The sequence below is a fragment of the Aegilops tauschii genome, chromosome 3, assembly GCF_002575655.3.
Source record: "Aegilops tauschii subsp. strangulata cultivar AL8/78 chromosome 3, Aet v6.0, whole genome shotgun sequence".
NCBI lineage: Eukaryota > Viridiplantae > Streptophyta > Magnoliopsida > Poales > Poaceae > Aegilops > Aegilops tauschii.
This window is the reverse complement of record NC_053037.3, coordinates 139,245,733-139,273,378: the sequence shown is the minus strand read 5'-3', so window position 1 is coordinate 139,273,378 and position 27,646 is coordinate 139,245,733. Positions and strand designations below refer to the sequence as shown.

The 27,646-nt window shown below is 46.3% G+C and overlaps 1 protein-coding gene across 1 annotated transcript; it reads right to left on the bottom strand.

Moving 5' to 3' along the window:
• Positions 1 to 939: 939 nt before the first annotated feature.
• On the bottom strand, positions 940 to 2,834 carry LOC120975414 (uncharacterized). The gene is made up of 3 exons (XM_073510162.1): positions 1,833 to 2,834; positions 1,537 to 1,757; positions 940 to 1,452 (listed from the first exon to the last, which is right to left on the bottom strand). The coding sequence occupies exon 1, from the start codon at positions 2,580 to 2,582 to the stop codon at positions 2,133 to 2,135; it is 450 nt and encodes a 149-aa protein (XP_073366263.1). The 5' UTR covers positions 2,583 to 2,834; the 3' UTR covers positions 940 to 1,452; positions 1,537 to 1,757; positions 1,833 to 2,132.
• Between the last annotated feature and the right edge of the window lie 24,812 nt (positions 2,835 to 27,646).

Here is a 27,646-nt window from a genome sequence, read left to right as displayed (position 1 = left end):
CACAAAGGCCACAGTTTGCAAGGAAGCTGAGTTCGTACGCCAATTTGCAGCGACGGTGGCATCTCGCCCGTGAGGTTGTTGCAGGAAAGATTGAGCACACCGGAGTTCAGGTTGTTGAAGTCCAGAGGTATCCTGCCGGTGAGCTCGATCAAGAGGAATAAGAAGATTGTTTTGGACATTTTCGTGTGTTGTGAACAAAGCGAAAACCCTCGGATGAGAGCTCCGAGTGACACAGGCAAACGAGTTGGGAATGGTGACTGCGGTTCGAGTTGGGAATGGTGACTGCAGTTGATAGGACGGTCATATATATAGACAGTTTGTGTGAGTGCAAAACACATGGCATCTCTCTTTTGTGCGCTGGTGCAGGCACTTGTTCCTCCAACAGCAGACTATTCTGGTTCTTCCCTTGATGGTTCCTCCAACAACTTTCTATCAGATCATTCATGATGCTTCAAGTTTAAGCAAGGAATTGGTTCTGGGAGCAGAACTATCACCTCATGTGCCTTCATGTCAAAAAGACAGGAAAAATAGCAAACTGATAAAGCATTGCAGGAGAAGATATTTTGGAGCATAAAAAACTTTACAAGCAGAGTCGTAGTTCTAGCTACCTAGGGGCACTGATGATTGCATGCTCAGGCATTTGTTCCTCCAACGTCAGACTATTCTGGTTCTTCTCATGCCTACTTATCCTGCTTTCAACAAGTTCAGAAGCACCCGGCACTCAATGTTAACACTTGACACCCACCTTCTATTCTTCCCTTAATGGTGAGGATAAGCGCGCACAAATTCCCCGATTTACCGAAGAGAATGCGATTGGAATGTCTCCAAAAGTGCGAACACACGTTCAGGCAGGCAAGTATTAGGGCTGGTGATCACAGAGAAAAAAGATGGTGAAATTATTGCCTCCAGATCGACACGTTCGTCCATAACATTACTCGGTTAATCTGAAGAACAACGGTTCCAAGTTGACATGCTTTTACATGCAGGAGTTACAGGGTAATGCTCTGAACTTTTGAAGAAAATGTCATTCTTGTTATGATCGATGTGAACTCCGAGCATCTTATCTCAGCCCGAATCAAATCTACTGAATGGCACAACCGAACTTTCTATCAGACCATTCATGATGCTTCAAGTTGGACAGGAAAAAGACAGGAAAAACTAGCGAACTGATAAAGCATTGCAGTAGAAGATATTTTGGAGCATAAAAAACTTTACAAAGCCGAGTCGTGGTACTAGCTACCTAGGGGCACTGATGATTGCATGGCGTGGAATTGGACACCTAAGCTACCTAGTCCACAATAAGTAGCTTCCTGGCAACCAAACGGAAAAAGAGCTATCTCTTGGTACTATGCCTAGCCGTGGGTGGGCTTGCTCTTCTTTTTGACCTTGCTTGATCACTCACTAGTAGCAGTAGGGATTGGGCTGATCCAGGCATGCATGGGGTGGAGAAATCTGAACAAACATATGAGTGCTGAGCTTGAGGTCAACCCAGAGGTTGGGATGATAAAAAACTTGTCTCAGGCTACGAAGGTTTACCTTGTCATCTCAAGCTTCCCTTTTTGTTTCTCCATTTTTCTTGAAGACCGTGACACTGGGTGGGCAGGCTTGATAAGAAGATGGATTAGAGGGATAAGACAGCAGAAGAAATAGGGTACAGTTACATCACTGAGCTAATCAGCGCAGGAGCATGGTCGAGCCGACAAAAGGACATGCCGTAGCACCACCGATTTTTTTCTGTTGCAAATTCTTGATCTCGTCTGCAAAATCGTGATCTGAAGTCAACAGAGGAAAATCTTGTTCGTCACACAGTCAGGCAAAGTTTGTCGCCTTACTGGAAGCAATAGCTCGGCGGTCTCCGCATATAAGAGCACCTCCAGCCGTTGAGCCCCCCGGAGACATTTTTTTCGCCGCTTGGGGGGCCGCCGGTGAGAATTTTGGCCTGGGGATGAAAAATCTCCAGCCGTTTCCACCCCCAAGCGAGGCCGTCGTCCTTGCCGCGCCGCTCCGTCCGAGGCCGCGCCTAGCCGCGGCCGCCCTCCGCTGCTGCCCCCGCCCGCTATGGCCGCCGTTGCTGCCTGGTCGCAGCCATCACACGCACGCACCCAGCCGCCGTCCGCTGCTGCCCCCGCCCGCTATGGCTCTGCAGCTCGGACGACGAGTTGGTGGCGAGCGCGTTGGCGCCGGTGATGACGCGCGCGCGGAAGCCGTCGTAGCTGGGCGAGGACGTTGTTGGCGGCTGCCTGCGCCTGCGCCGGGTGGCATTGGACCAAGGTGGGGGTGACGCGCGGGCGCTCCTCCGAGGCCGCGGCGGCGGCGGCGACGAGGACGGAGAGGAGGAGGAGGAGGAGGAAGGGGGCACCGAGCTCGCCATTGCCGGTCTCGGGCAGCGAGTAGTCGGCGAGCAGGGAGGCAAGTGCTCCGCCCGGCGGCGAGCTCCGCCCGGCCGCGAGCTCCGCCCCGGCCACGCTCCGCCCGGCCTCGAAGTTGCTCGCCCCGCGTGTCGTGGCCGCCCCGGAGTCCATCGCCCTCGCCCCGTCCACGCCCGGCCACGAGCTCCACCCCGCTCCGTTGAGGGCGGCCATGACACGCAGGGCGAGCGGGGAGGCAGGCGCGTGGTGGGGAGAGAGAAGAAGTGCGCGTGAGGGTGGGACGTGGAGAAAAGGGAATGAGAGAGGGGGTGGGAGGCTGACTGTGGGCCAATTGCATGTAAAGTCTTCTCTCTCCGCCCTCAAGTGACCCCGGTGGGCTGGGTTTCGTCTGGGGTCGCCGGCTGAATTTTTAGGTTAATCCGGCGAAAAAGAGAAGTTGGGGCCGTGACTGGAACGATTTTTAACCGCCGGCGCCAAAAAAGGCCTCTTGGGGGGTGTCTTTGGGGGGGGGGGGGGGCGGCTGGAGATGCTCTAAGGCGCAATTCGGGGGGGGCGGCTGGATAAAATGGTTTAGAAGGCTTGGACTCCTTCAAAAGTCAAGTTCTTTACTTGGTTGGCTCTCCAAGATAGAATTTGGACCGCCGATAGATTGGCAAAGCGTGAGTGATCTAATTGTGATCTTTGTCCTCCTTGCAAGAGGGTGCAAGAATGTGGGACTCACCTATTCTACAAATGCCGCTACACTAGAAGGCTTTGGTCTTTGGTCATTGAGAAGTACCACATTCTCGGGCTAGTCATTTTCGCTTGGCTCTTGTTCGACTCGGTTGAGGCTTGGTGGGCAAGTACTTGGCACGCCAAACCGACAAGCCTAGGCATCACTCACCATGCTTGTCTCGTGGACAATTTGGAATGAGAGTAATCCTCATTCGTGTATTCGGGTTACTTGTAACAAACTCTATTATCTCTTATTTAATGGATGAGGCAAAGCTTTTGCCTTCGTTTAAAAAAAAAGTTGGTTAAGAGATAAGAATGCATTCAGAGTGCAGCTGATAACTGGTCTGGCATCCAAGCATTGCCAGTATTTGGAGAATGGAAATCATTCTTCATTTTAGACAATCCGAGATTCCTTCGGGTGTTAGATTTGCAAGATACGAAGGGTCTAGAGGATCACCACCTCCATCAAATTATGGAACATTTTCACGTAAAGCGCCTTTCACTAAGAAAGATGTGGTCGGATTTTTTAGGCTGCCGAATCCATAGGTAACTGAGGCACCTAGAGAGACGCATGATGTGCTATTGACTTGCTTTTCTAAAAAATGAAGCTCGATGTGTGCATGGAGATTCTAAAGGTACATGCTTACATCACTGATGTGAACCACCAATTTTTTTTACACCCGTAGCAACGCCCAGGTTGACGACTATATATACCCGTCTTGTGTGGTACTGTACCTTTGCACCAACAACACAAGTCTGTAGCATCAAACTCTGCGGCGAATGACAATGTCAATGTCAAAAGCTGTGGCCATAGTGATGGTTCTTCAGTTGATGATGATGATCTTGGTGGTGCACCAGGAGCGAGCAGTGGTAGCTTTTCCAATGGAAGAAACCAAAGAAGGATCGGTGGTAGCTTTACCAATGGAAGAAACCAACGAAGGATCGGTGCACTATTCGGTGGCTCGTAAGATCTCTGCCACAACAACTTCACTTGATAGTCCTCATCAGTGCCGTACTTGGGACCGAAAGGGTTGCCCTCCCTCCCCCATCTAGCCTGGATAACTACAGTGTTTTTTATTTGCGAATGTACTTACAGTGTCATTTGCCAGGAAATGATGAATAAAGATAACATCTAAGCTATTATTTTCTCGTGAGAGTTCCAGTACTACTTTTCTCTCTCCCTGCAATGCTTCTCTGTATTTGTTGCTGTTTTGTTTTCTGAAACAGTGGGGGATCCCCCCACGGTGTCGTCTATGGTGGTCCTAGAAATGTGGACTAGCTCAGTTTTGATCAGCACTTTCCAGCGGGCACCTCCTCTCAAGTCTCGAAGATGAAGTTGTTTCTGATTTTTCCAAATGTTCCAAAGGGCAGAAATACACACTTCCCAGAAGCAGGGTGAAACAAATATTTCTCTCTGTATTTTCCTAGATACTTCTTCCAGCACTAACTCATTCAAGAAAATTGCAAGGCCTTCATAGGAGGTTAAAAACTACCACATCATGCACTACCACAGAACTCCAGATTGCAAACGGTCAAAATGGCTTGCCGCTGATGTAAGAGACACATCGCACCAGGATATCAGGATCAGAACATGTCTGCGTGTGTGTGGACCAAGCTAACACAAGTCCCAAGCCGACCAAACACACCTGCTTAGCAGTACTAGCTGATGCCTGGCTAGCGGGTTTATGTGGGTTGTTATGTATTTGAGTCAGGTTTATCTGTGCTTGCGTTCATCCTGTAATGTTCTTGTATTGGGGTTCTATTGTTGGGTTGGTTATGTGTGTCGGAGTTTTAATTGCCATGTCAGAACAGATAGCAATGCGACCATGCCTTACTTATTTGCTTATACATGTCAGTTTACACGATGGTAAAGTAGATGGACACATAACCAATTGACAAAGAACAGAAGAAGTACACATAGCAACAACCGGTCTCACCTCTCATCTTCTTGTACATAACAAAATAAGCTAGAAAAAATTCCTTAATTAACACTATCTTAAATTTCGTTTCCTTATTTGACACTGGAAAACTTTTTCTTCCCTATCTAACAACGAGTTTAAATTTTGTGCCTTTTATGACACTTTCGTCCATTCTGAGCCTAAATAACACTTGAAAAGACTCTTTTGCCCCTCATGTGATATGTGTGTGTGCGGGGCAGTAGCACACACACACAGCATCAGTGCGAGGACAGTAGCACACTGCACACACGTGGCAGCACACACACACGCGCACACACCCACAACAGCACACACGTATGCAGCACACTCACAGGCAGCAACACACACACGCAACAGCAGCAGCAACCCACAAGCCCATAACCTGGCCACTAAGTAATCCCTATATACATGCATGCCCAAGTCTAGCACTTGCGCAGCATCCCATAACTTTTTTTCCCCATAATGGCCACACAATCTGGCCTGGATGCAATGCGTACAAACGCGGTCAAGCACTAACAGACTAACTCACTCACCTTATCTCTAGTGCTCAATGTGACATGCAACACATCCATGATCCACACTTGCACTGTATAACATATGGCAAGATTAATCCTAACACGCAGCACACAGGCATGCAACAACACGCGCGCGCGCGCACACACACGTACACACGCAACAGCAAACCCACACGCAGCAGCACAAACACACACCTGCGGCAGTACCACACACGTGCGCGCACAATCATACCACATGAGGGCAAAAGGGTCTTTTCAGGTATTATTTAGGCTTAAAATAGACATAAGTGTTATAAAAGGCATAAAATTTAGACTCGCTGTTAAATAGGGAAGAAATTATTTGTCGATGTCAAATAGCGCATAAAATTTAGACAGGATGTTAAATAAGGAATTATCTCAATAAGCTATTATGCTTCGATTCTCTCTTACGCTTCCCTGAAAATAACACGATCATCACGGAGCAATACACAACAAAAGATTTATGTACAAAAACGATGTCTCTTGAGTCTCATCATTTGAACAACACAGCTCATAGGCTAGCCATTGAATAACTGACACAAATACAAAAGTAGGAACACTAATACGCAAAACTCAATCAAACCAGGATGTAGCTAGAAAATACATTGGTGCAAAGGACTGAACAAATTATAAATCGAAGAACTTACAACCTCTTTGCCTTGTGGGGTTCTGAGAAACCACAGGCATAGCACAATGTAGGAATGTTTCCCGAAGGTTTTTGCCAATCGACATTTGTTATGATGCTTGTTCCGCTACCTCCACCCTGCAGCTCACAAGATACAAGGACATTCATGAATAGATGAACTATGCACAGTGCTCCATGAGTAGGGTTAAAATTCAAGCCAGTCGAGCCAGCTCGGCTGGACTCGCTAGAGCTTGTTTCGTTCACAAGCTAGCTCAACTCGACTCATTACTATAACGAGCTCAAATCCAAGATTGGTTCAACTTGTATAGCTGGCTAGATAGCTCGTTTAGCTTGTTATAAGCTCGTTATTGATATGATATAAAACCTTATGAATATGATAAAAATTATTACTTGGTATATAACCTGTACATGCTAAGCATGTACGATGTTCACAAAACATGTCAGCAAGTCGGTGACATGTACATGACCACAATCCCACATACAATGGTACATGACCACAATAATCAGCAAGTTAATAAGGGCATCTCCAACGGCAATCCACAAAAAACCTGAAGGAAATATGCCCTAGAAGCAATAATAAAGTTATTATTTATTTCCTTATTTCATGATATATGTTTATTATTCATGCTAGAATTGTATTAACAGGAAACTTAGTACATGTGTGAATACATAAACAAAACAAAGTGTCCCTAGTATGCCTCTACTTGACTAGCTCGTTTATCAAAGATGGTTATGTTTCCTAACCATAGACATGTGTTATCATTTGATGAACGGGATCGCATCATTAGGAGAATGATGTGATGGATAAGACCCATTCGTTAGCTTATCATTATGATCGTTACAGTTTCACTGCTACTGCTTTCTTCATGACTTATACATGTTCCTATGACTATGCGATTATGCAACTCTCGAATACCGGAGGAACACTTTGTGTGCTACCAAACGTCACAACGTAACTGAGTGATTATAAAGGTGCTCTATAGGTGTCTCCGATGGTGTTTGTTGAGTTGGCATAGATTGAGATTAGGATTTGTCACTCCGATTGTCGGAGAGGTATCTCTGGGCCCTCTCGGTAATGCACATCACTATAAGCCTTGAAAGCAATGTGACTAATGAGTTAGTTGCGAGATGATGCATTACAGAACGAGTAAAGAGACTTGCCTGTAACGAGATTGAATTAGGTATTGAGATACCGACGATCGAATCTCGGGCAAGTAACATACCGATGACAAAGGGAACAACGTATGTTGTTATGCGGTTTGACCGATAAAGATCTTCGTAGAATATGTGGGAGCCAATAAGAACATAAAGGTTCCGCTATTGGTTATTGACCGGAGACGTGTCTCGGTCATGTCTACATAGTTCTCGAACCCGTATGGTCCGCACGCTTAACGTTCGGTGACGATCGGTATTATGAGTTTATGTGTTTTGATGTACCGAAGGTAGTTCGGAGTCCTGGATGTGATCACGGACACGACGAGGAGTCTCGAAATGGTCGAGACATAAAGATTGATATATTGGACGACTATATTCGGACACTGGAAGTGTTCCGGGTGATTTCGGAGAAAACCGGAGTGCCGGAGGGTTACTGGAACCCCCCTCCCTATAGGGAATCGGGATTGGACTAGGGAGGGGGCGCGCCCCCTTTCCTTCTCCTCTTCCTCTCCCTTCCTTCCTTCCCCTTCCCCTCCTAGTTGGACTAGGAAAGGGGGAGTCCTACTCCTACTAGGAGGAGGACTCCTCCCCTCCTTGGCGCGCCCTAGGGCCAGCCGGCCTCCCTCCTTGCTCCTTTATATACGGGGGCAGGGGGCACCCTAGAACACACAAGTTGATTGTTTCCAGCCGTGTGCGGTGCCCCCTCCACCATAATCCACCTCGGTCATATCATCGCAATGCTTAGGCGAAGCCCTGTGCCGGTAGCTTCATCATCACCGTCATCATGCCGTCATGCTGACGAAGCTCTCCCTCGACACTCTGCTGGATCGTGAGTTCGTGGGACGTCATCGAGCCGAACGTGTGCAGATCGCGGAGGTGTCGTACCTTCGGTGCCAGGATCGGTCGATCGTGAAGACGCATGACTACATCAACCGCGTTTTCATAACGCTTCCGCTTACGGTCTACGAGGGTACGTGGACGACACTCTCCCCTCTCGTTGCTATGCATCAACATGATCTTGCATGTGCGTAGGAATTTTTTTGAAATTATTACGTTCCCCAACAGTGCCATCCGAGCCAGGTTTATGCGTAGATGTTATATGCACGAGTAGAACACAAGTGAGTTGTGGGCGATAATAGTCATAGTGCTTACCAGCATGTCATACTTTGATTTGGCGGTATTGTTGGATGAAGCGGCCCGGACCGACATTATGCGTACGCTTACGCGAGACTGGTTCTACCGACGTGCTTCACACACAGATGGCTGGCAGGTGTCAGTTTCTCCAACTTTAGTTGAATCGAGTGTGGCTACGCCCGGTCCTTGTTGAAGGTTAAAACATCACATACTTGACGAAAAATCGTTGTGGTTTCGGTGCGTAGGTAAGAACGGTTCTTGCTCAGCCCGTAGCAGCCACGTAAAACTTGCAACAACAAAGTAGAGGACGTCTAACTTGTTTTTGCAGGGCATGTTGTGATGTGATATGGTCAAGACATGATGCTAAATTTTATTGTATGAGATGATCATGTTTTTGAAATTATCGGCAACTGGCAGGAGCCTTATGGTTGTCTCTTTATTGCATAAGATGCAAGTGCCATGTAATTGCTTTACTTTATCGTTATGCGATAGCAATAGTTGGCGAGACGACCATATGACGACACGTTGATAGAGATCAAGATGATAGAGATCATGGTGTCATGACGGTGAGGATAGAAATCATGACGGTACTTTGGAGATGGAGATTAAAGGCACAAGATGATGATGGCCATATCATGTCACATATTTTGATTGCATGTGATGTTTATCTTTTATGCATCTTATTTTGCTCAGTACGGCGGTAGCTTTATAAGATGATCCCTTACTAAAATTTCAAGGTATAAGTGTTCTCCCTGAGTATGCACCGTTGCGATTGTTCTTCGTGCTGAGACACCACGTGATGATCGGGTGTGATAAGCTCTACGTTCACATACAACGAGTGCAAGCCAGTTTTGCACATGCAGAATACTCGGGTTAAACTTGACGAGCCTAGCATATGCAGATATGGCCTCGGAACACTGAGACCGAAAGGTCGAGCGTGAATCATATAGTAGATATGATCAACATAGTGATGTTCACCATTGAAAACTACTCCATCTCACGTGATGATCGGACATGGTTTAGTTGATATAGATCACGTGATCATTTAGATGACTAGAGGGATGTCTATCTAAGTGGGAGTTCTTAAGTAATATGATTAACTGAACTTAATTTATCATGAACTTAGTCCTGATAGTATTTGCATAACTATGTTGTAGATCAATAGCTCGCGATGTAGCTCCCCGTTTATTTTTGATATGTTCCTAGAGAAAAACTATGTTGAAAGATGATAGTAGCAATGATGCGGACTAGGTCCGTGATCTGAGGACTGTCCTCATTGCTGCACAGAAGAATTATGTCCTTGATGCACCGCTAGGTGACGGACCTATTGCAGGAGCAGGTGCGGACGTTATGAACGTTTGGCAAAGCTCGGTATGATGACTACTTGATAGTTTAGTGCACCATGCTTTACGGCTTAGAACCGGGACTTCAAAAAATGTTTTGAAATGTCATGGAGCATACGAGATGTTCCAAGAGCTGAAATTGGTATTTCAGACTCATGCCCGAGTCTAGAGGTATGAGACCTCTGACAAGTACTTTGCCTACAAAATGGAGGAGAATAGCTCAACCAGTAAGCATGTGCTCAGAATGTCTGAGTACTACAATCGCTTGAATCAAGTGGGAGTTAATCTTCCAGATAAGATAGTGATTGACAGAGTTCTCTAGTCACTATCACCAAGTTACTGGAACTTCGTGATGAACTATAATATGCAAGGGATGACGAAAACGATTCCCCGAGCTCTTCGCGATGCTGAAATCGGCGAAGGTAGAAATCAAGAAAAACATCAAGTGTTGATGGTTGACAAGACCACTAGTTTCAAGTAAAAGGGAAAGGGAAAGAAAGGGAACTTCAAGAAGAATGGAAAGCAAGTTGCCACTCCCATGAAGAAGCCCAAAGCTAGACCCAAGCCTGAAACTAAGTGCTTCTACTGCAAAGGAAATGGTCACTGGAAGTGGAACTGCCCTAGATATTTGGCAGATAAGAAGGATGGAAAAGTGAACAAATGTATATTTGATATACATGTTATTGATGTGTACTTTACTAGTGTTTATAGCAACCCATCGGTATTTGATACTGGTTCAGTTACTAAAGATTATTAACTCGAAACGGGAGTTGCAAAATGAACAGAAACTAGTTGAGGGCGAAGTGACGATGTGTGTTGGAAGTGATTCCAAGGTTGATAAGATCACCATCGCACACTCCCTATACCTTCGGGATTGGTGTTGGACCTAAATAAATGTTATTTGGTGTTTGCGTTGAGCATGAATATGATTTGATCATGTTTATTGCGATACGGTTATTCATTTAAGTCAGAGAATAATTGTTGTTCTGTTTACATGAATAAAACCTTCTATGGTCATACATCCAATGTAAATGGTTTACTGAATCTCGATCGTAATAATACACATATTCATAATAGCGATGCCAAAAGATGCAAAGTTGATAATGATAGTGCAACATATTTGTGGCACTGCTGTTTAGGTCATCTTGGTGTAAAGCGCATGAAGAAACTCCATGCTGATGGGCTTTTGGAATCACTTGATGCTTGCGAACCATGCCTCATGGGCAAGATGACTGATACGTCTCCAACGTATCTATAATTTTTGATTGTTCCATGCTATTATATTATCTGTTTTGGATGTTCAATGGGCTTTATTATACACTTTTATATTATTTTTGGGACTAACCTATTAACCGGAGGCCCAGCCCAAATTGCTGTTTTTTTGCCTATTTCAGTGTTTCGAAGGAAAGGAATATCAAACGGAGTCCAAACGGAATGAAACCTTCGGGAACGTGATTTTCGGAACAAACATGATCCAGAGGACTTGGAGTGGACGTCAAGCAATCAACGAGGAGGCCACGAGGCAGGGAGGCGCGCCTGCCCCCCTGGGCGCGCCCCCACCCTCGTGGGCCCCTCGTAGCTCTCCTGACCGACCTCTTTCGCCTATATATACTCATATACCCTGGAAACATCAGAAGAGGAGCCGAAACCCTATTTCCACCGCCGCAACTCTCTGTACCCGTGAGATCCCATCTTGGGGCCTTTTCCGGCGCTCCGCCGGAGGGGCATTGATCACGGAGGGCTTCTACATCAACACCATAGCCTCTCCGATGATGTGTGAGTAGTTTACCTCAGACCTTCGGGTCCATAGTTATTAGCTAGATGGCTTCTTCTCTCTCTTTGGATCTCAATACAAAGTTCTCCTCGATTCTCTTGGAGATCTATTCGATGTAATCTTCTTTTGCGGTGTGTTTGTAGAGATCCGATGAATTGTGGGTTTATGATCAAGATTATCTATGAACAATATTTGAATCTCCTCTGAATTCTTTTATGTATGATTGGTTATCTTTGCAAGTCTCTTCGCAGTTTGGTTTGGCCTACTAGATTGATCTTTCTTGCAATGGGAGAAGTGCTTAGCTTTGGGTTCAATCTTGCGGTGCTCGATCCCAGTGACAGTAGGGGAAACGACACGTATTGTATTGTTGCCATCAAGGATAAAAAGATGGGGTTTATATCATATTGCATGAGTTTATCCCTCTACATCATGTCATCTTTCTTAAAGCGTTACTCCGTTCTTATGAACTTAATACTCTAGATGCATGCTGGATAGCGGTCGATGTGTGGAGTAATAGTAGTAGATGCAGGCAGGAGTCGGTCTACTTGTCACGGACGTGATGCCTATATACATGATCATACCTAGATATTCTCATAAATATGCTCAATTCTATCAATTGCTCGACAGTAATTTGTTCAACCACCGTAATACTTATGCTCTTGAGAGAAGCCACTAGTGAAACCTATGGCCCCCGGGTCTATTCTCTATCATATTAATCTACCGTTATTTCTATTACCGTTTATTTTGCTTTCTTTACTTTTAGTCTTTATCATAAAAATACCAAAAATATTATCTTATCTTCTCTATCAGATCTCACTTTTGCAAGTGGCCGTGAAGGGATTGAAAACCCCTTTATCGCGTTGGTTGCTGATAACCCACAAGTATAGGGGATCACAACAGTTTTCGAGGGTAGAGTATTCAACCCAAATTTATTGATTCGACACAAGGGGAGCCAAAGAATATTCTCAGTTATTAGCAGTTGAGTTGTCAATTCAACCACACCTGGATAACTTAGTATCTGCAGCAAAGTATTTAGTAGCAAAGTAGTATGGAAGTAATGGTAACGGTAGCAAAAGTAATATTTTTGGGTTTTGTAGTGATTGTAACAGTAGCAACGGAAAAGTAAATAAGCGAAGAACAATATGTGAAAAGCTCGTAGGCATTGGATCGGTGATGGAGAATTATGTCGGATGCGGTTCATCATGTAACAGTCATAACATAGGGTGACACAGAACTAGCTCCAATTCATCAATGTAATGTAGGCATGTATTCCGAATATAGTCATACGTGCTTATGGATAAGAACTTGCATGACATCTTTTGTCCTACCCTCCCGTGGCAGCGAGGTTCTATTGGAAACTAAGGGATATTAAGGCCTCCTTTTAATAGAGTACCGGACCAAAGCATTAACACATAGTGAATACATGAACTCCTGAAACTACGGTCATCACCGAGAGTGGTCCCGATTATTGTCACTTCGGGGTTGCCGGATCATAACACATAGTAGGTGACTATAGACTTGCAAGATAGGATCAAGAACTCGATGAAAACATAATAGGTTCAGATCTGAAATCATGGCACTCGGGCCCTAGTGACAAGCATTAAGCATAGCAAAGTCATAGCAACATCAATCTCAGAACATAGTGGATACTAGGGATCAAACCCTAACAAAACTAACTCGATTACATGATAAATCTCATCCAACCCATCACCGTCCAGCAAGCCTACGATGGAATTACTCACGCACGGCGGTGAGCATCATGAAATTGGTGATGGAGGATGGTTGACGACGACGATGGCGACGGATTCCCCTCTCCGGAGCCCCGAACGGACTCCAGATCAGCCCTCCCGAGAGAGTTTAGGGCTTGGCGACGGCTCCGTATCGTAAAACGCGATGAATCCTTCTCTCTGATTTTTTTTCTCCCCGAACACGAATATACGGAGTTGGAGTTGAGGTCGGTGGAGCTCCAGGGGGCCCACGAGGCAGGGGGCGCGCCCAGGGGGGCAGGCGTGCCTCCCACCCTCGTGGAAAGGGTGTGGGCCCCCTGGACTTGATTCTTTCGCCAGTATTTTTTATTATTTCCAAAAATAATCTCCGTGAAGTTTCAGGTCATTCCGAGAACTTTTGTTTCTGCACAAAGATAACACCATGGCAATTCTGCTGAAAACAGCATCAGTCCGGGTTAGTTCCATTCAAATCATACAAGTTAGAGTCCAAAACAAGGGCAAAAGTGTTTGGAAAAGTAGATACGATGGAGACGTATCAACTCCCCCAAGCTTAAACCTTTGCTTGTCCTCAAGCAATTCAGTTGATAAACTGAAAGTGATAAACAAAAACTTTTACAAACTCTGTTTGCTCTTGTTGTTGTAAATATGTAAAGCCAGCATTCAAGTTTTCAGCAAAGGTTATGAACTAACCATATTCACAATAACGCTTAGGTCTCATGTTTACTCATATCAATGGCATAATCAACTAGCGAGCAATAATAATAAATCTCGGATGACAACACTTTCTCAAAACAACAATGATATGATATAACAACATGGTATCTCGCTAGCCCTTTCTGAGACCGCAAAACATAAATGCAGAGACCTTTAAAGATCAAGGACTGACTAGACATTATAATTCATGGTAAAAGAGATCCAATCATAGTCATACCCAATATAAATTAACAGTAATGAATGCAAATGACAGCAGTGCTCTCTAGTTGGTGCTTTTTAATAAGAGGGTGATGACTCAACATAAAAGTAAATAGATAGGCCCTTCACAGAGGGAAGTAGGGATTTGTAGAGGTGCCAGAGCTCGGTTTTGAAATAGAGATAAATAATATTTTGAGCGGCATACTTTCATTGTCAACATAACAACCAAGAGATGTCGATATCTTCCATGCTACACACATTATAGGCAGTTCCCAAACAGAATGGTAAAGTTTATACTCCCCCTCCACCAACAAGCATCAATCCATGGCTTGCTCGAAACAACGAGTGCCTCCAACTAACAACAGTCCCGGGGGAGTTTTGTTTGCAATTATTTTGATTTGATTTGCATAAAGCATGGGACTGGGCATCCCGGTGACCAGCCATTTTCTCGTGAGTGAGGAGCGGAGTCCACTCCTCTTGAGAATAACCCGCCTAACATGGAAGATACGAACAGCCCTAGTTGATACATGAGCTATTCGAGCATACAAAACAGAATTTCATTTGAAGGTTTAGAGTTTGGCACATACAAATTTACTTGGAACGGCAGGTAGATACCGCATATAGGACGGTATAGTGGACTCATATGGAATAACTTTGGGGTTTAAGGGATTGGATGCACAAGCAGTATTCCCGCTTAGTACAAGTGAAGGCTAGAAAGAGACTGGGAAGCGACCAACTAGAGAGCGACAACAGTCATGAACATGCATTAAAATTAATGAACATTGAGTGCAAGCATGAGTAGGATATAATCCACCATGAACATAAATATCGTGAAGGCTATGTTGATTTGTTTCAACTACATGTGTGAACATGTGCCGAGTCAAGTCACTTGAATCATTCAAAGGAGGATACCATCCCATCATACCACATCACAACCATTTTAATAGCATGTTGGTGAAGGAAATATGCCCTAGAGGCAATAATAAAGTTATTATTTATTTCCTTATATCATGATAAATGTTTATTATTCATGCTAGAATTGTATTAAACGGAAACATAATACATGTGTGAATACATAGACAAACAGAGTGTCAGTAGTATGCCTCTACTTGGCTAGCTCGTTAATCAAAGATGGTTATGTTTCCTAACCATGGACAAAGACTGGTTATTTGATTAACGGGATCATATCATTAGGAGAATGATGTGATTGACTTGACCCATTCAGTTAGCTTAGCAGTCGATCGTTTAGTATGTTGCTACTGCTTTCTTCATGACTTATACATGTTCCTATGACTATGAGATTATGCAACTCCCGTTTACCGGAGGAACACTTTGTGTGCTACCAAACGTCACAACGTAACTGAGTGATTATAAAGGTGCTCTACAGGTGTCTCCGAAGGTACTTGTTGGGTTGGCATATTTCGAGATTAGGATTTGTCACTCCGATTGTCGGAGAGGTATCTCTGGGCCCACTCGGTAATGCACATCACTATAAGCCTTGCAAGCATTGCAGCGCTAATGAGTTAGTTGCGGGATGATGTATTACGGAATGAGTAAAGAGACTTGCCGGTAGCAAGATTGAACTAGGTATTGAGATACGGACGATCGAATCTCGGGCAAATAACATACCGATGACAAAGGGAACAACGTATGTTGTTATGCGGTTTGACCGATAAAGATCTTCGTAGAATATGTGGGAGCCAATATGAGCATCCAGGTTCCGCTATTGGTTATTGACCGGAGACGTGTCTCGGTCATGTCTACATAGTTCTCGAGCCCGTAGGGTCCGCACGCTTAAAGTTCGATGACGGTTATATTATGAATTTATGTGATTTGATGTACCGAAGGTAGTTCGGAGTCCCGGATGAGATCGGGGACATGACGAGGATTCTCGAAATGGTCGAGATGTAAAGATCGATATATTGGACGACTATATTCAGACATCGGAAAGGTTCCGAGTGGTTCGGGTATTTTTGGAGTACCGGGGAGTTACGGGAATACGGGGGAAGAAGTATATGGGCCTTATTGGGCTTTAGGGGAGAGGGAGAGGCAGGCCGCGCGCCCCCCCCATTGACTAGTCCGAATTGGACTAGGGGGAGGGGCGGCGCCCCCTCCTTCCTTCTCTTCCCTCTTCCCTTTCCTTGACTCCTACTCCTACTACTTGGAAGGGGGGAATCCTACTCCCGGTGGGAGTAGGACTCCTCCAGGGCGCGACATAGGGGCCGGCCCTCTCCCCCTCCTCCACTCCTTTATATACATGGCCAGGGGGCACCCCATAGACACAACAATTGATCATTTGATCTTTTAGCCGTGTGCGGTGCCCCCCTCCACCATAGTCCACCTCGATAATACTGTAGCGGTGCTTAGGCGAAGCCCTGCGTCAGTAGAACATCATCATCGTCACCACGCCGTCGTGCTGACGAAACTCTCCCTCAACACTCGGCTGGATCAGAGTTCGAGGGACGTCATCGGGCTGAACGTGTGCTGAACTCGGAGGTGTCGTGCGTTCGGTACTTGATCGGTCGGATCGTGAAGACGTACGACTACATCAACCGCGTTGTGCTAACGCTTCGGCTTTCGGTCTACGAGGGTACGTGGACAACACTCTTCCCTCTCGTTGGTATGCATCACCATGATCTTGCGTGTGCGTAGGAAACTTTTGAAATTACTACGTTCCCCAACAGTGGCATCCGAGCCAGGTTTTATGCGTAGATGTCATATGCACGAGTAGAACACAAGTGAGTTGTGGGCGATATAAGTCATGCATACTGCTTACCAGCATGTCATACTTTGGTTCGGCGGTATTGTTGGATGAAGCGGCCTGGACCGACATTACGTGTACGCTTACGCGAGACTGGTTCTACCGACGTGCTTTGCACACATGTGGCTGGCGGGTGTCAGTTTCTCCAACTTTAGTTGAACCAAGTGTGGCTACGCCCGGTCCTTGCGAAGGTTAAAACAGCACCAACTTGACAAACTATCGTTGTGGTTTTGATGCGTAGGTAAGAACGGTTCTTGCTCAGCCCGTAGCAGCCACGTAAAACTTGCAACAACAAAGTAGAGGACGTCTAACTTGTTTTTGCAGGGCATGTTGTGATGTGATATGGTTAAAGCATGATGCTAAATTTTATTGTATGAGATGATCATGTTTTGTAACCGAGTTATCGGCAACTGGCAGGAGCCATATGGTTGTCGCTTTATTGTATGCAATGCAATCGCCCTGTAATGCTTTACTTTATCACTAAGCGGTGGCGATAGTCGTAGAAGCATAAGATTGGCGAGATGACAACGATGCTACGATGGAGATCAAGGTGTCGTGCCGGTGACGATGGTGATCATGACGGTGCTTCGGAGATGGAGATCACAAGCACAAGATGATGATGGCCATATCATATCACTTATATTGATTGCATGTGATTATTATCTTTTATGCATCTTATTTTGCTTTGATTGACGGTAGCATTATAAGATGACCTGTCACTAAATTTCAAGATAAAAGTGTTCTCCCTGAGTATGCACCGTTGCCAAAGTTCATCGTGCCCAGACACCACGTGATGATCGGGTGTGATAAGCTCTACGTCCATATACAACGGGTGCAAGCCAGTTTTGCACACGCAGAATACTCAGGTTAAACTTGACGAGCCTAGCATATGCAGATATGGCCTCGGAACACTGAGACCGAAAGGTCAAGCGTGAATCATATAGTAGATATGATCAACATAGTGATGTTCACCATTGAAAGCTACTCCATTTCACGTGATGATCGGTTATGGTTTAGTTGATTTGGATCACGTGATCACTTAGAGGATTAGAGGGATGTCTATCTAAGTGGGAGTTCTTAAGTAATATGATTAATTGAACTTTAATTTATCATGAACTTAGTCCTGGTAGTATTAGCATATCTATGTTGTAAATCAATAGCTCACGATGTTGCTCCCCATTTAATTTTTATATGTTCCTAGAGAAAACTAAGTTGAAAGATGTTAGTAGCAATGATGGGGATTGGATCTGTGATCTGAGGTTTATCCTCATTGCTGCACAGAAGAATTATGTCCTTGATGCACCGCTAGGTGATAGACCTATTGTAGGAGCAGATGCAGACATTATGAATGTTTGGCTAGCTCAATATGATGACTACTTGATAGTTTAGTGCACCATGCTTAACGGCTTAGAATCAGGACTTCAAAGATGTTTTGAACATCATGGACCATATGAGATGTTCTAGGAGTTGAAGTTAATATTTTAAGCAAATACCCGAGTTGAGAGATATGAAGTCTCCAACAAGTTCTATAGCTAAAAGATGGAGGAGAATAGCTCAAGCAGTGAGCGTGTGCTCAGATTGTCTGGGTACTACAATCGCTTGAATCAAGTGGGAGTTAATCTTCCAGATAAGATAGTGACTGACATAATTCTCTAGTCACCATCACCAAGTTAGTAGAACTTTGTGATGAACTATAGTATGCAAGGGATAACGTAAACGATTCCCGAGCTTTTCATGATGATGAAATCAGAAATCAAAAAAGAGCATCAAGTGTTGATGATTAACAAGATCACTAGTTTCAAGAAAAGGGCAAAGGGAAAGAAAGGGAACTTCATGTTGAACGGCAAGCAAGTTTCTGCTCAAGTGAAGAAGCCCAAGTCTGGACCTAAGCTTGAGACTAAGTGCTTCTACTGCAAAGGGACTGGTCACTGGAAGGGGAACTGCCCCAAGTATTTGGTGGATAAGAAGGATGGTAAAGTGAACAAAGCTATATTTGATATACATGTTATTGATGTGTACTTTACTAGTGTTTATAGCAACCCCTCGATATTTGATACTGGTTCAGTTGCTAAGAGTAGTAACTCGAAACGGGAGTTGCAGAATGAACATAAACTAGTTAAGGGTGAAGTGACGATGTGTATTGGAAGTGGTTCCAAGATTGATATGATCATCATCGCACACTCCCTATACTTTTGGGATTAGTGTTGAACCTAAAATAAATGTTATTTAGTGTTTGCGTTGAGCATGAATATGATTGGATCATGTTTATTGCAATACGGTTATTCATGTAAGTTAGAGAATAATTGTTGTTTTGTTTACATGAATAAAAGCTTCTATGGTCATACACCCAATGAAAATGGTTTGTTGGATCTCGATCGTGGTGATACACATTTTCATAATATTGAAGCCAAAAAATGCAGAGTTAATAATGATAGTGCAACTTATTTGTGGCACTACCGTTTAGGTCATATTGGTGTAAAGCGCATGAAGAAACTCCATGCTGATGGACTTTTGGAATCACTTGATTATGAATCACTTGATGCTTGCGAACCATGCCTCATGGGCAAGATGACTAAGACTCCGTTCTCCGGAACAATGGAGCGAGCAACTGACTTATTGGAAATAATACATACTGATGTATGCGGTCCGATGAGTGTTAAGGCTCACGGCAAGTATCGTTATTTTCTGACCTTCACAGATGATTTGAGCAGATATGGGTATATCTACTTGATGAACAAGTCTGAAACATTTGAAAAGTTCAAAGAATTTCAGAGTGAAGTGGAGAATCATCGTAACAAGAAAATAAAAGTTTCTACGATATGATCGCAGAAGTAAAATATTTGAGTTACGAGTTTGGCCTTCAGTTAAAACAATGTGAAATAGTTTCACTACTCACGCCACCTGGAACACCACAGTGTAGATATGGTGCGATCTATGATGTCTCTTACCGATCTACCACTATCGTTTTGGGGTTATGCATTAGAGACAGCTGCATTCACGTTTTAGGGCACCATCTAAATCCGTTGAGACGACACCGTATGAACTATGGTTTGGCCAGAAACCTAAGCTGTCGTTTCTTAAAGTTTGAGGTTGCAATGCTTATGTGAAAAAGTTTCAACCTGATAAGCTCAAAACCCAAATCGGAGAAGTGCGTCTTCATAGGATACCCAAAAGAAAATGTTGGGTACACCTTCTATCACAGATCCGAAGGCAAGATATTCGTTGCTGAGAATGTATCCTTTCTAGAGAAGGAGTTTCTCTCGAAAGAAGTGAGTGGGAGGAAAGTAGAACTTGATGAGGTAACTGTACCTGCTCCCTTATTGGAAAGTAGTTCATCACAGAAATCTGTTCCTGTGACTACTACACCAATTAGTGACGAAGCTAATGATGGTGATCATGTAACTTCAGATCAAGTTACTACCGAACCTCGTAGGTAAACCAGAGTGAGATCCACACCAGAGTGGTACGGTAATCCTGTTCTGGAGGTCATGTTACTTGACCATGACGAACCTACGAACTATGAGGAAGCGATGATGAGCCCAGATTCCGCGAAATGGCTTGAGGCCATGAAATCTGAGATGAGATCCATGTATGAGAACAAAGTATGGACTTTGGTTGACTTGCCCAATGATCGGCGAGCCATTGAGATTAAATGGATCTTCAAGAGGACGACAGACGCTGATAGTAGTGTTACTATCTACAAAGCTAGAATTGTCGCAAAAGGTTTTCGACAAGTTCAAGGTGTTGACTACGATGAGAGTTTCTCACTCGTATCTATGCTTAAGTCTGTCCGAATCATGTTAGCAATTGACGCATTTTATGAAATCTGGCAAATGGATAAACAAAACTGCATTCCTTAATGGATTTATTAAACAAGAGTTGTATATGATGCAACCAGAAGGTTTTGTCAATCCTAAAGGTGCTAACAAAATATGCAAGCTCCAGCGATCCATCTATGGACTGGTGCAAGCATCTCGGAGTTGGAATATACGCTTTGATAAGTTGATCAAAGGATATAGTTTTATACAGACTTGCGGTGAAGCCTGTATTTACAAGAAAGTGAGTGGGAGCACTACAACATTTCTGATAAGTATATGTGTATGACATATTGTTGATCGGAAATAATGTAGAATTATTCTGCAAAGCATAAAGGAGTGTTTGAAAGGAGTTTTTCAAAGAAAGACCTTGGAGAAGCTGCTTACATATTGAGCATCAAGATCTATAGAGATAGATCAAGACGCTTGATAAGTTTTTTCAATGAGTACATACGTTGACAAGATTTTGAAGTAGTTCAAAATGGAACAGTCAAAGAAAGAGTTCTTGCCTGTGTTACAAGGTGTGAAATTGAGTAAGACTCAAAGCCCGACCACGGCAGAAGATAGAAAGAGAATGAAAGTCATTCCCTATGCCTTGGCCATAGGTTTTATAAAGTATGCCATGCTGTGTACCAGATCTATTGTATACCCTACACTGACTTTGGCAAGGGAGTACAATAGTGATCTAGGAGTAGATCACTGGACAGCGGTCAAAATTATCCTTAGTGGAATAAGGATATGTTTCTCAATTATGGAGGTGACAAAAAGGTTCGTCGTAAAGGGTAACGTTGATGCAAATTTTGACACTGATCTAGATGACTCTAAGTCTCAATCTGGATACATATTGAAAGTGGGAGCAATTAGCTAGAGTAGCTCCGTGCAGAGCATTGTTGACATAGAAATTTGCAAAATACATATGGATCTGAATGTGGCAGACCCGTTGACTAAACTTCTCTCACAAGCAAAACATGATCACACCTTAGTACTCTTTGGGTGTTAAATCACATAGCGATGTGAACTGGATTATTGACTCTAGTAAACCCTTTGGGTGTTGGTCACATGACGATGTGAACTATGGGTGTTAATCACATGGTGATGTGAACTATTGGTATTAAATCACATGGTGATGTGAACTAGATTATTGACTCTAGTGCAAGTGGGAGACTGAAGGAAAAATATGCCCTAGAGGCAATAATAAAGTTATTATTTATTTCCTTATATCATGATAAATGTTTATTATTCATGCTAGAATTGTATTAACCGGAAACATAATACATGTGTGAATACATAGACAAACAGAGTGTCACTAGTATGCCTCTACTTGACTAGCTCGTTAATCAAAGATGGTTATGTTTCCTAACCATGGACAAAGAGTTGTTATTTGATTAACGGGATCATATCATTAGGAGAATGATGTGGTTGACTTGACCCATTCCGTTAGCTTAGCAGTCGATCGTTTAGTATGTTGCTATTGCTTTCTTCATGACTTATACATGTTCCTATGACTATGAGATTATGCAACTCCCGTTTACCGGAGGAACACTTTGTGTGCTACCAAACGTCACAACGTAACTGAGTGATTATAAAGGTGCTCTACAGGTGTCTCCGAAGGTACTTGTTGGGTTGGCGTATTTCGAGATTAGGATTTGTCACTCCGATTGTCGGAGAGGTATCTCTGGGCCCACTCGGTAATGCACATCACTATAAGCCTTGCAAGCATTGCAGCTAATGAGTTAGTTGTGGGATGATGTATTACGGAACGAGTAATGAGACTTGCCGGTAACGAGATTGAACTAGGTATTGAGATACCGACGATCGAATCTCAGACAAGCAACATACCGATGACAAAGGGAACAACGTATGTTGTTATGCGGTTTGACCGATAAAGATCTTCGTAGAATATGTGGGAGCCAATATGAGCATCCAGGTTCCGCTATTGGTTATTGACCGGAGACGTGTCTCGGTCATGTCTACATATTTCTCGAACCCGTAGGGTCCGCACGCTTAAAGTTCGATGACGGTTATATTATGAATTTATGTGATTTGATGTACCGAAGGTAGTTCGGAGTCCCGGATGAGATCAGGGACATGACGAGGAGTCTCGAAACGGTCGAGACGTAAAGATCGATATATTGGACGACTATATTCGGACATCGGAAAGGTTCTGAGTGGTTCGGGTATTTTTCGGAGTACCGGGGAGTTACGGGAATACGGGGGAAGAATTATATGGGCCTTATTGGGCTTTAGGGGAGAGGGAGAGGCAGGCCGCGCGCCCCCCCATTGACTAGTCCGAATTGGACTAGGGGGAGGGGCGGTGCCCCCTCCTTCCTTCTCTTCCCTCTTCCCTTTCCTTGACTCCTACTCCTACTACTTGGAAGGGGGGGAATCCTACTCCCGGTGGGAGTAGGACTCCTCCAGGGCGCGGCATAGGGGCCGGCCGTCTCCCCCCTCCTCCACTCCTTTATATACGTGGCCAGGGGCACCCCATAGACACAACAATTGATCGTTTGATCTTTTAGCCGTGTGCGGTGCCCCCCTCCATCATAGTCCACCTCGATAATACTGTAGCGGTGCTTAGGCGAAGCCCTGCGTCGGTAGAACATCATCGTCGTCAGCACGCCGTCGTGCTGACGAAACTCTCCCTCAACACTCGGCTGGATCGGAGTTCGAAGGACTCATCGGGCTGAACGTGTGCTGAACTCGGAGGTGCCGTGCGTTCGGTACTTGATCGGTCGGATCGTGAAGACGTACGACTACATCAACCGCGTTGTGCTAACGCTTCCGCTTTTGGTCTACGAGGGTACGTGGACAACACTCTTCCCTCTCGTTGCTATGCATCACCATGATCTTGCGTGTGCGTAGGAAATTTTTGAAATTACCACGTTCCCCAACAGTTGGCACACAAGGTAAACCATTATAAACTCCTAGCTAATTAAGCATGACATAAGTAACTATAATCTCTAATTGTCATTGCAAACATGTTTATTCATAATAAGCTGAATCAGGAACGATGAACTAATCATATTTACAAAAACAAGTTAGGTCGAGTTGATACCAGCTTCTCTCATCTCAATCAATTCATCATATATCGTCATAATTGCCTTTCACTTGCACGACCGAACAATGTGAATAATAATAATAGTGCACGTGCATTGGAGTAAGCTGGAATCTGCAAACATTCAATAAACAGGAGAAGACAAGGTAATATGGGCTCTTGGTTAAATCAACAATAATGCATATAAGAGCCACTTCAACAATTTCATAATGGTCTTCTCCTATCGACCCCCAAGGAAAAGAAAAAAAATAAAACTATTTACATGGGAAAGCTCCCAACAAGCAAAAGAAGAACAGGAAATATTTTTGGGTTTTCTTTTTAATTACTACTACAAGCAAGAAAGTAAACTAGCTAAATGCTACAACTACTTTTTTTTTGTTTTTTCTTAAGGTTTTTCAAACACACAAGAAGAAAGCATAAAAAGGAAAATAAACTAGCATGGATATTACAATGAAAAAGTATGAGCACCGACAACTAGCAATGAGTGTGTGAACATAAATGTAATATCGGTGAGAAATACGTACTCCCCCAAGCTTAGGCCTTTGGCCTAAGTTGGTCTATTGCCACGGCTAGCCTGGCGGATATCCAAAGTTATAGTTGGGGTCGTACTGTGAAGAAGCCTCGGATTGCCACTGGTTGGCAATCACCTCCGGATCCCACTGGTAATCAGACTGTCGTGAAGGATCAAATTGTGGTTCCGGCTCTGGCTCTGTAGCTGATGTAGGGTTCCGGTAGGCGTGGATGGCCGCCAGCGGAACGAGATACTTGCCTGCAGATAAGTCAAACAGGGAAGGAGCAGGCAAGGTAATAGTCTCAGGGTGATTTTTATCAAATAACAGTTTGTACTTAAGCGCCTTTTCCCTATTCTTAACAATAAAATCATGTGCTACTATACTGTCGTGGTGGGCGCACGGCAGAATCCAAGGGATGGCTAAAGAGAGGAGGAGGCTCGAGGGCACTGGTGGGCTCCAGAGGCGAGGTTGGCATGAGCGGGCGTGGGACGCCGGACATACCCAGGTTCGGGGCTCTCCGGAGAGATAATACCCCTAGTCCTGCCGAGTGTAGTTGGATGATCGATAGAACATTGTTGCTCCTGGAGCTGTATGGAGGAGGAAGGAAGCTGGCCAAGGCTTGGGCTGCTCCTTCTCCCCAGTGTTGCTGTTTTGTGGCTAGACCTCTCGCTTTCTCCTCGTCGTCATGATCGTGGGCTCCCGGGGGGTTTTATAGTCCAACCCCCGGGGTACAATGGTAATGTTACAAGTTGGTGGGTCCGTATTGTCGGTGTCCGGGGTCCCGGGCTGAGTCCCGCTGAGGGCTTGTGGTTCGCCGGGTTCCCCTAGGTGCGGGCCCCGCATGCCTAGGGGGACTGTGCGCCGTCTTGTCGATCGTCAGGGCGTGTCCGAGTCGAGTCACGTACAGTGCTCTCCGTCAGGTTGCCGCTTGCTCTCGTCAGCGGTGAGGGCGGGGGCACTGTAGCCACGCCGGCCCCGGTCAGCGGGTAGGTGAGGGGCACTGTTGCCTCGTTCTTGCTGACCAGAGGCATGGGCGGGGCACTGTTGCCTCGGTCATCGTTGATTGAAGTCTCGTCCCCATCATACGGCCTGGATGGGATGGGAGTTGACCCACGGCTGGTTTGCGTTGCACGCCATGTGTGGCGCTGGCTTGTTGAGGAGGCTTCGGCCGTGCCGGGTCCGGCTGTCTTGCGCTAGTTGTTGAGGCCGAGTCGACGCATCTTGCTGGGTTGGCTAGTCTGGCCGGCTTGCGGGGCTTGGCCGGGTCGAGCGACCCGGCCAAGCGCGCGCCGGTATTGAGGGCGGTGCCAGCCCCGTTATTTTTTAAGAGGATCCGGGTTCCGTTGCCTGCCCGGGGTCCATCTCCCCGACAGTAGTCCCCAAAGCTGTGAAGGTCCGCCGTCTTCGGATGAGTGGGCCTTCGCAGTTTCCCCCTTAAGCAAGGTGGATCTGCGAGCGTCGGGTCCGGCAACACCCACTGTGTGTCGGTTTTCTCGGAAACTGGATCGTGGCATCCCGGCCGTGGCGGGGACCGAGAAGCCCGCCGAATCTTGGGGCAATCCTTCGGGCTCTGCGCGGCCGCCACATGGCGCCCAGAAGTCGGAGGGGCCTGCCAGGCCACGCGCGTGACGGGACCGGGCGATGGGCTGGGGCCCACCGCCGCGCACCCTCGGCCCAAGCGCGCGGATTTATTGCGGCGTCCGGGGGCCGATTGCTCTTCCCCGGGCAGTTACTGCGCGTGTACGTGCGCACTTATTGCGGGGTAGTGGAACGGGCGCATGCAGACGATCCCACTTCCCCACTTCCCCATGTTCAAACCGAGGGTTATAAATCGGGGGGCAGGGGGGCAGCGGACATTATTCTCGCTCGCGCCATCCTATCCCTTTGCTCTCGCTCCGCTCTTTGCAACTGACGCACTGCGGCGCCCGCTGCTCCAAGCAGAACTCCTTTGCCGTCCATCTTCCTTCTTCTTCTTCGATCATGTCGCTGCCATCGGGCTCCTGGATGGGCTCGAATGTCACCTCCGAGGACATCACCCAACTCCGGGCGACGCGGCGCCTGCCACGGGAGACGGATGTCGGCGTCCGCCTGCCGCGCGGCGAGCAGAGGCCTCGGCCCGAGGGGCAGGAGCGCGTGGTCTTCCTCACGCACTTCGAGCGCGGGTTCGGGCTGCCGGTGAGCACCTTCTTCCGCGTGTTCCTGGAGTTCTTCGGGCTCTAGCCGCATCATCTTGGCGCCGGCGCCATCGTCCAGCTCTCCGACTTCGTCACCCTCTGCGAGGGGTACCTGGGGGTCGAGCCGACGATCGACCTCTGGGCGCGCTTCTTCTCCTTGAAGCAGCAGGGCACGTCGGCCGGGGATTTTGCTGATTGTGGCGCCGCCATCATCTCGAAGCAGTCGGGGGCGGATTTCCCCAAGATCCCACTGGAGCATTCTGCCAAGAAGTGGCAGAACTCCTTCTTCTATGTCCGCAACCTTGGTGCGGATCGCATCAACCTCCCGGCCTTCGCCATCGCACCGCCGCGGGCGAAGACAAACTGGGGCTACTCGCCCAGGCGCCCATCGCAGGAGATCGTTAATCTCTGCGAGCGGGTGACGGTGATGAGGACGCAGGAGGGGCTCACCGGCACCGACCTCCTTGCCGCGTTCATCATGCGCCGGATCCTTCCGCTTCAGGGGCGCTCCTGCCTCATCGGTGAAATGGTCGGCCTTCGAGACCCCCAACCGCATGGGGTCGACGCGGCTGTCCGCGGAGCAGGTCACGCGCGGCGTGAATGACATCTCCAAGGCCAACCTTGGGGAGGACTGGCGGTTCGGCAAGGCGCCGTACAGCCAGTCGAACCCGGCGCCGCAGGTGAGTGTCTGGTCTCCTTACTTTGCTGCCGCGCACCTTCTCATCCGTCCTGACGCGACGCGGGGGGTACTTCTGAACGCGATTCGGCATCCTTGCGCCCGGGCCCCGTCGCAGGTGGCGCCGGTGGCGCCAGAGGAGCCCGCGGCTCACGGCGGGGAGGAGGTGGCCGAGTCCAACGCCGGTGCTGGGTGTCGCGCGGGTAAGTCTCGTGTTTTTCTTCATGTGTCTTGAATTGCTGATCGTGGCACGGAACGGTCGGTGCTGACGCCAGTTGTCGGTGTAGTGGCGTTGGGCGGGGGAGGCGGCGACGCGGGCGGAGCCGGGTCCTCGCACGGGGCGGCGCCGAGCAGCCCTCATGGGAAGGACAGCGTCGCGCCGCGACCCCGGGCCCCGAAGAGCACGGCG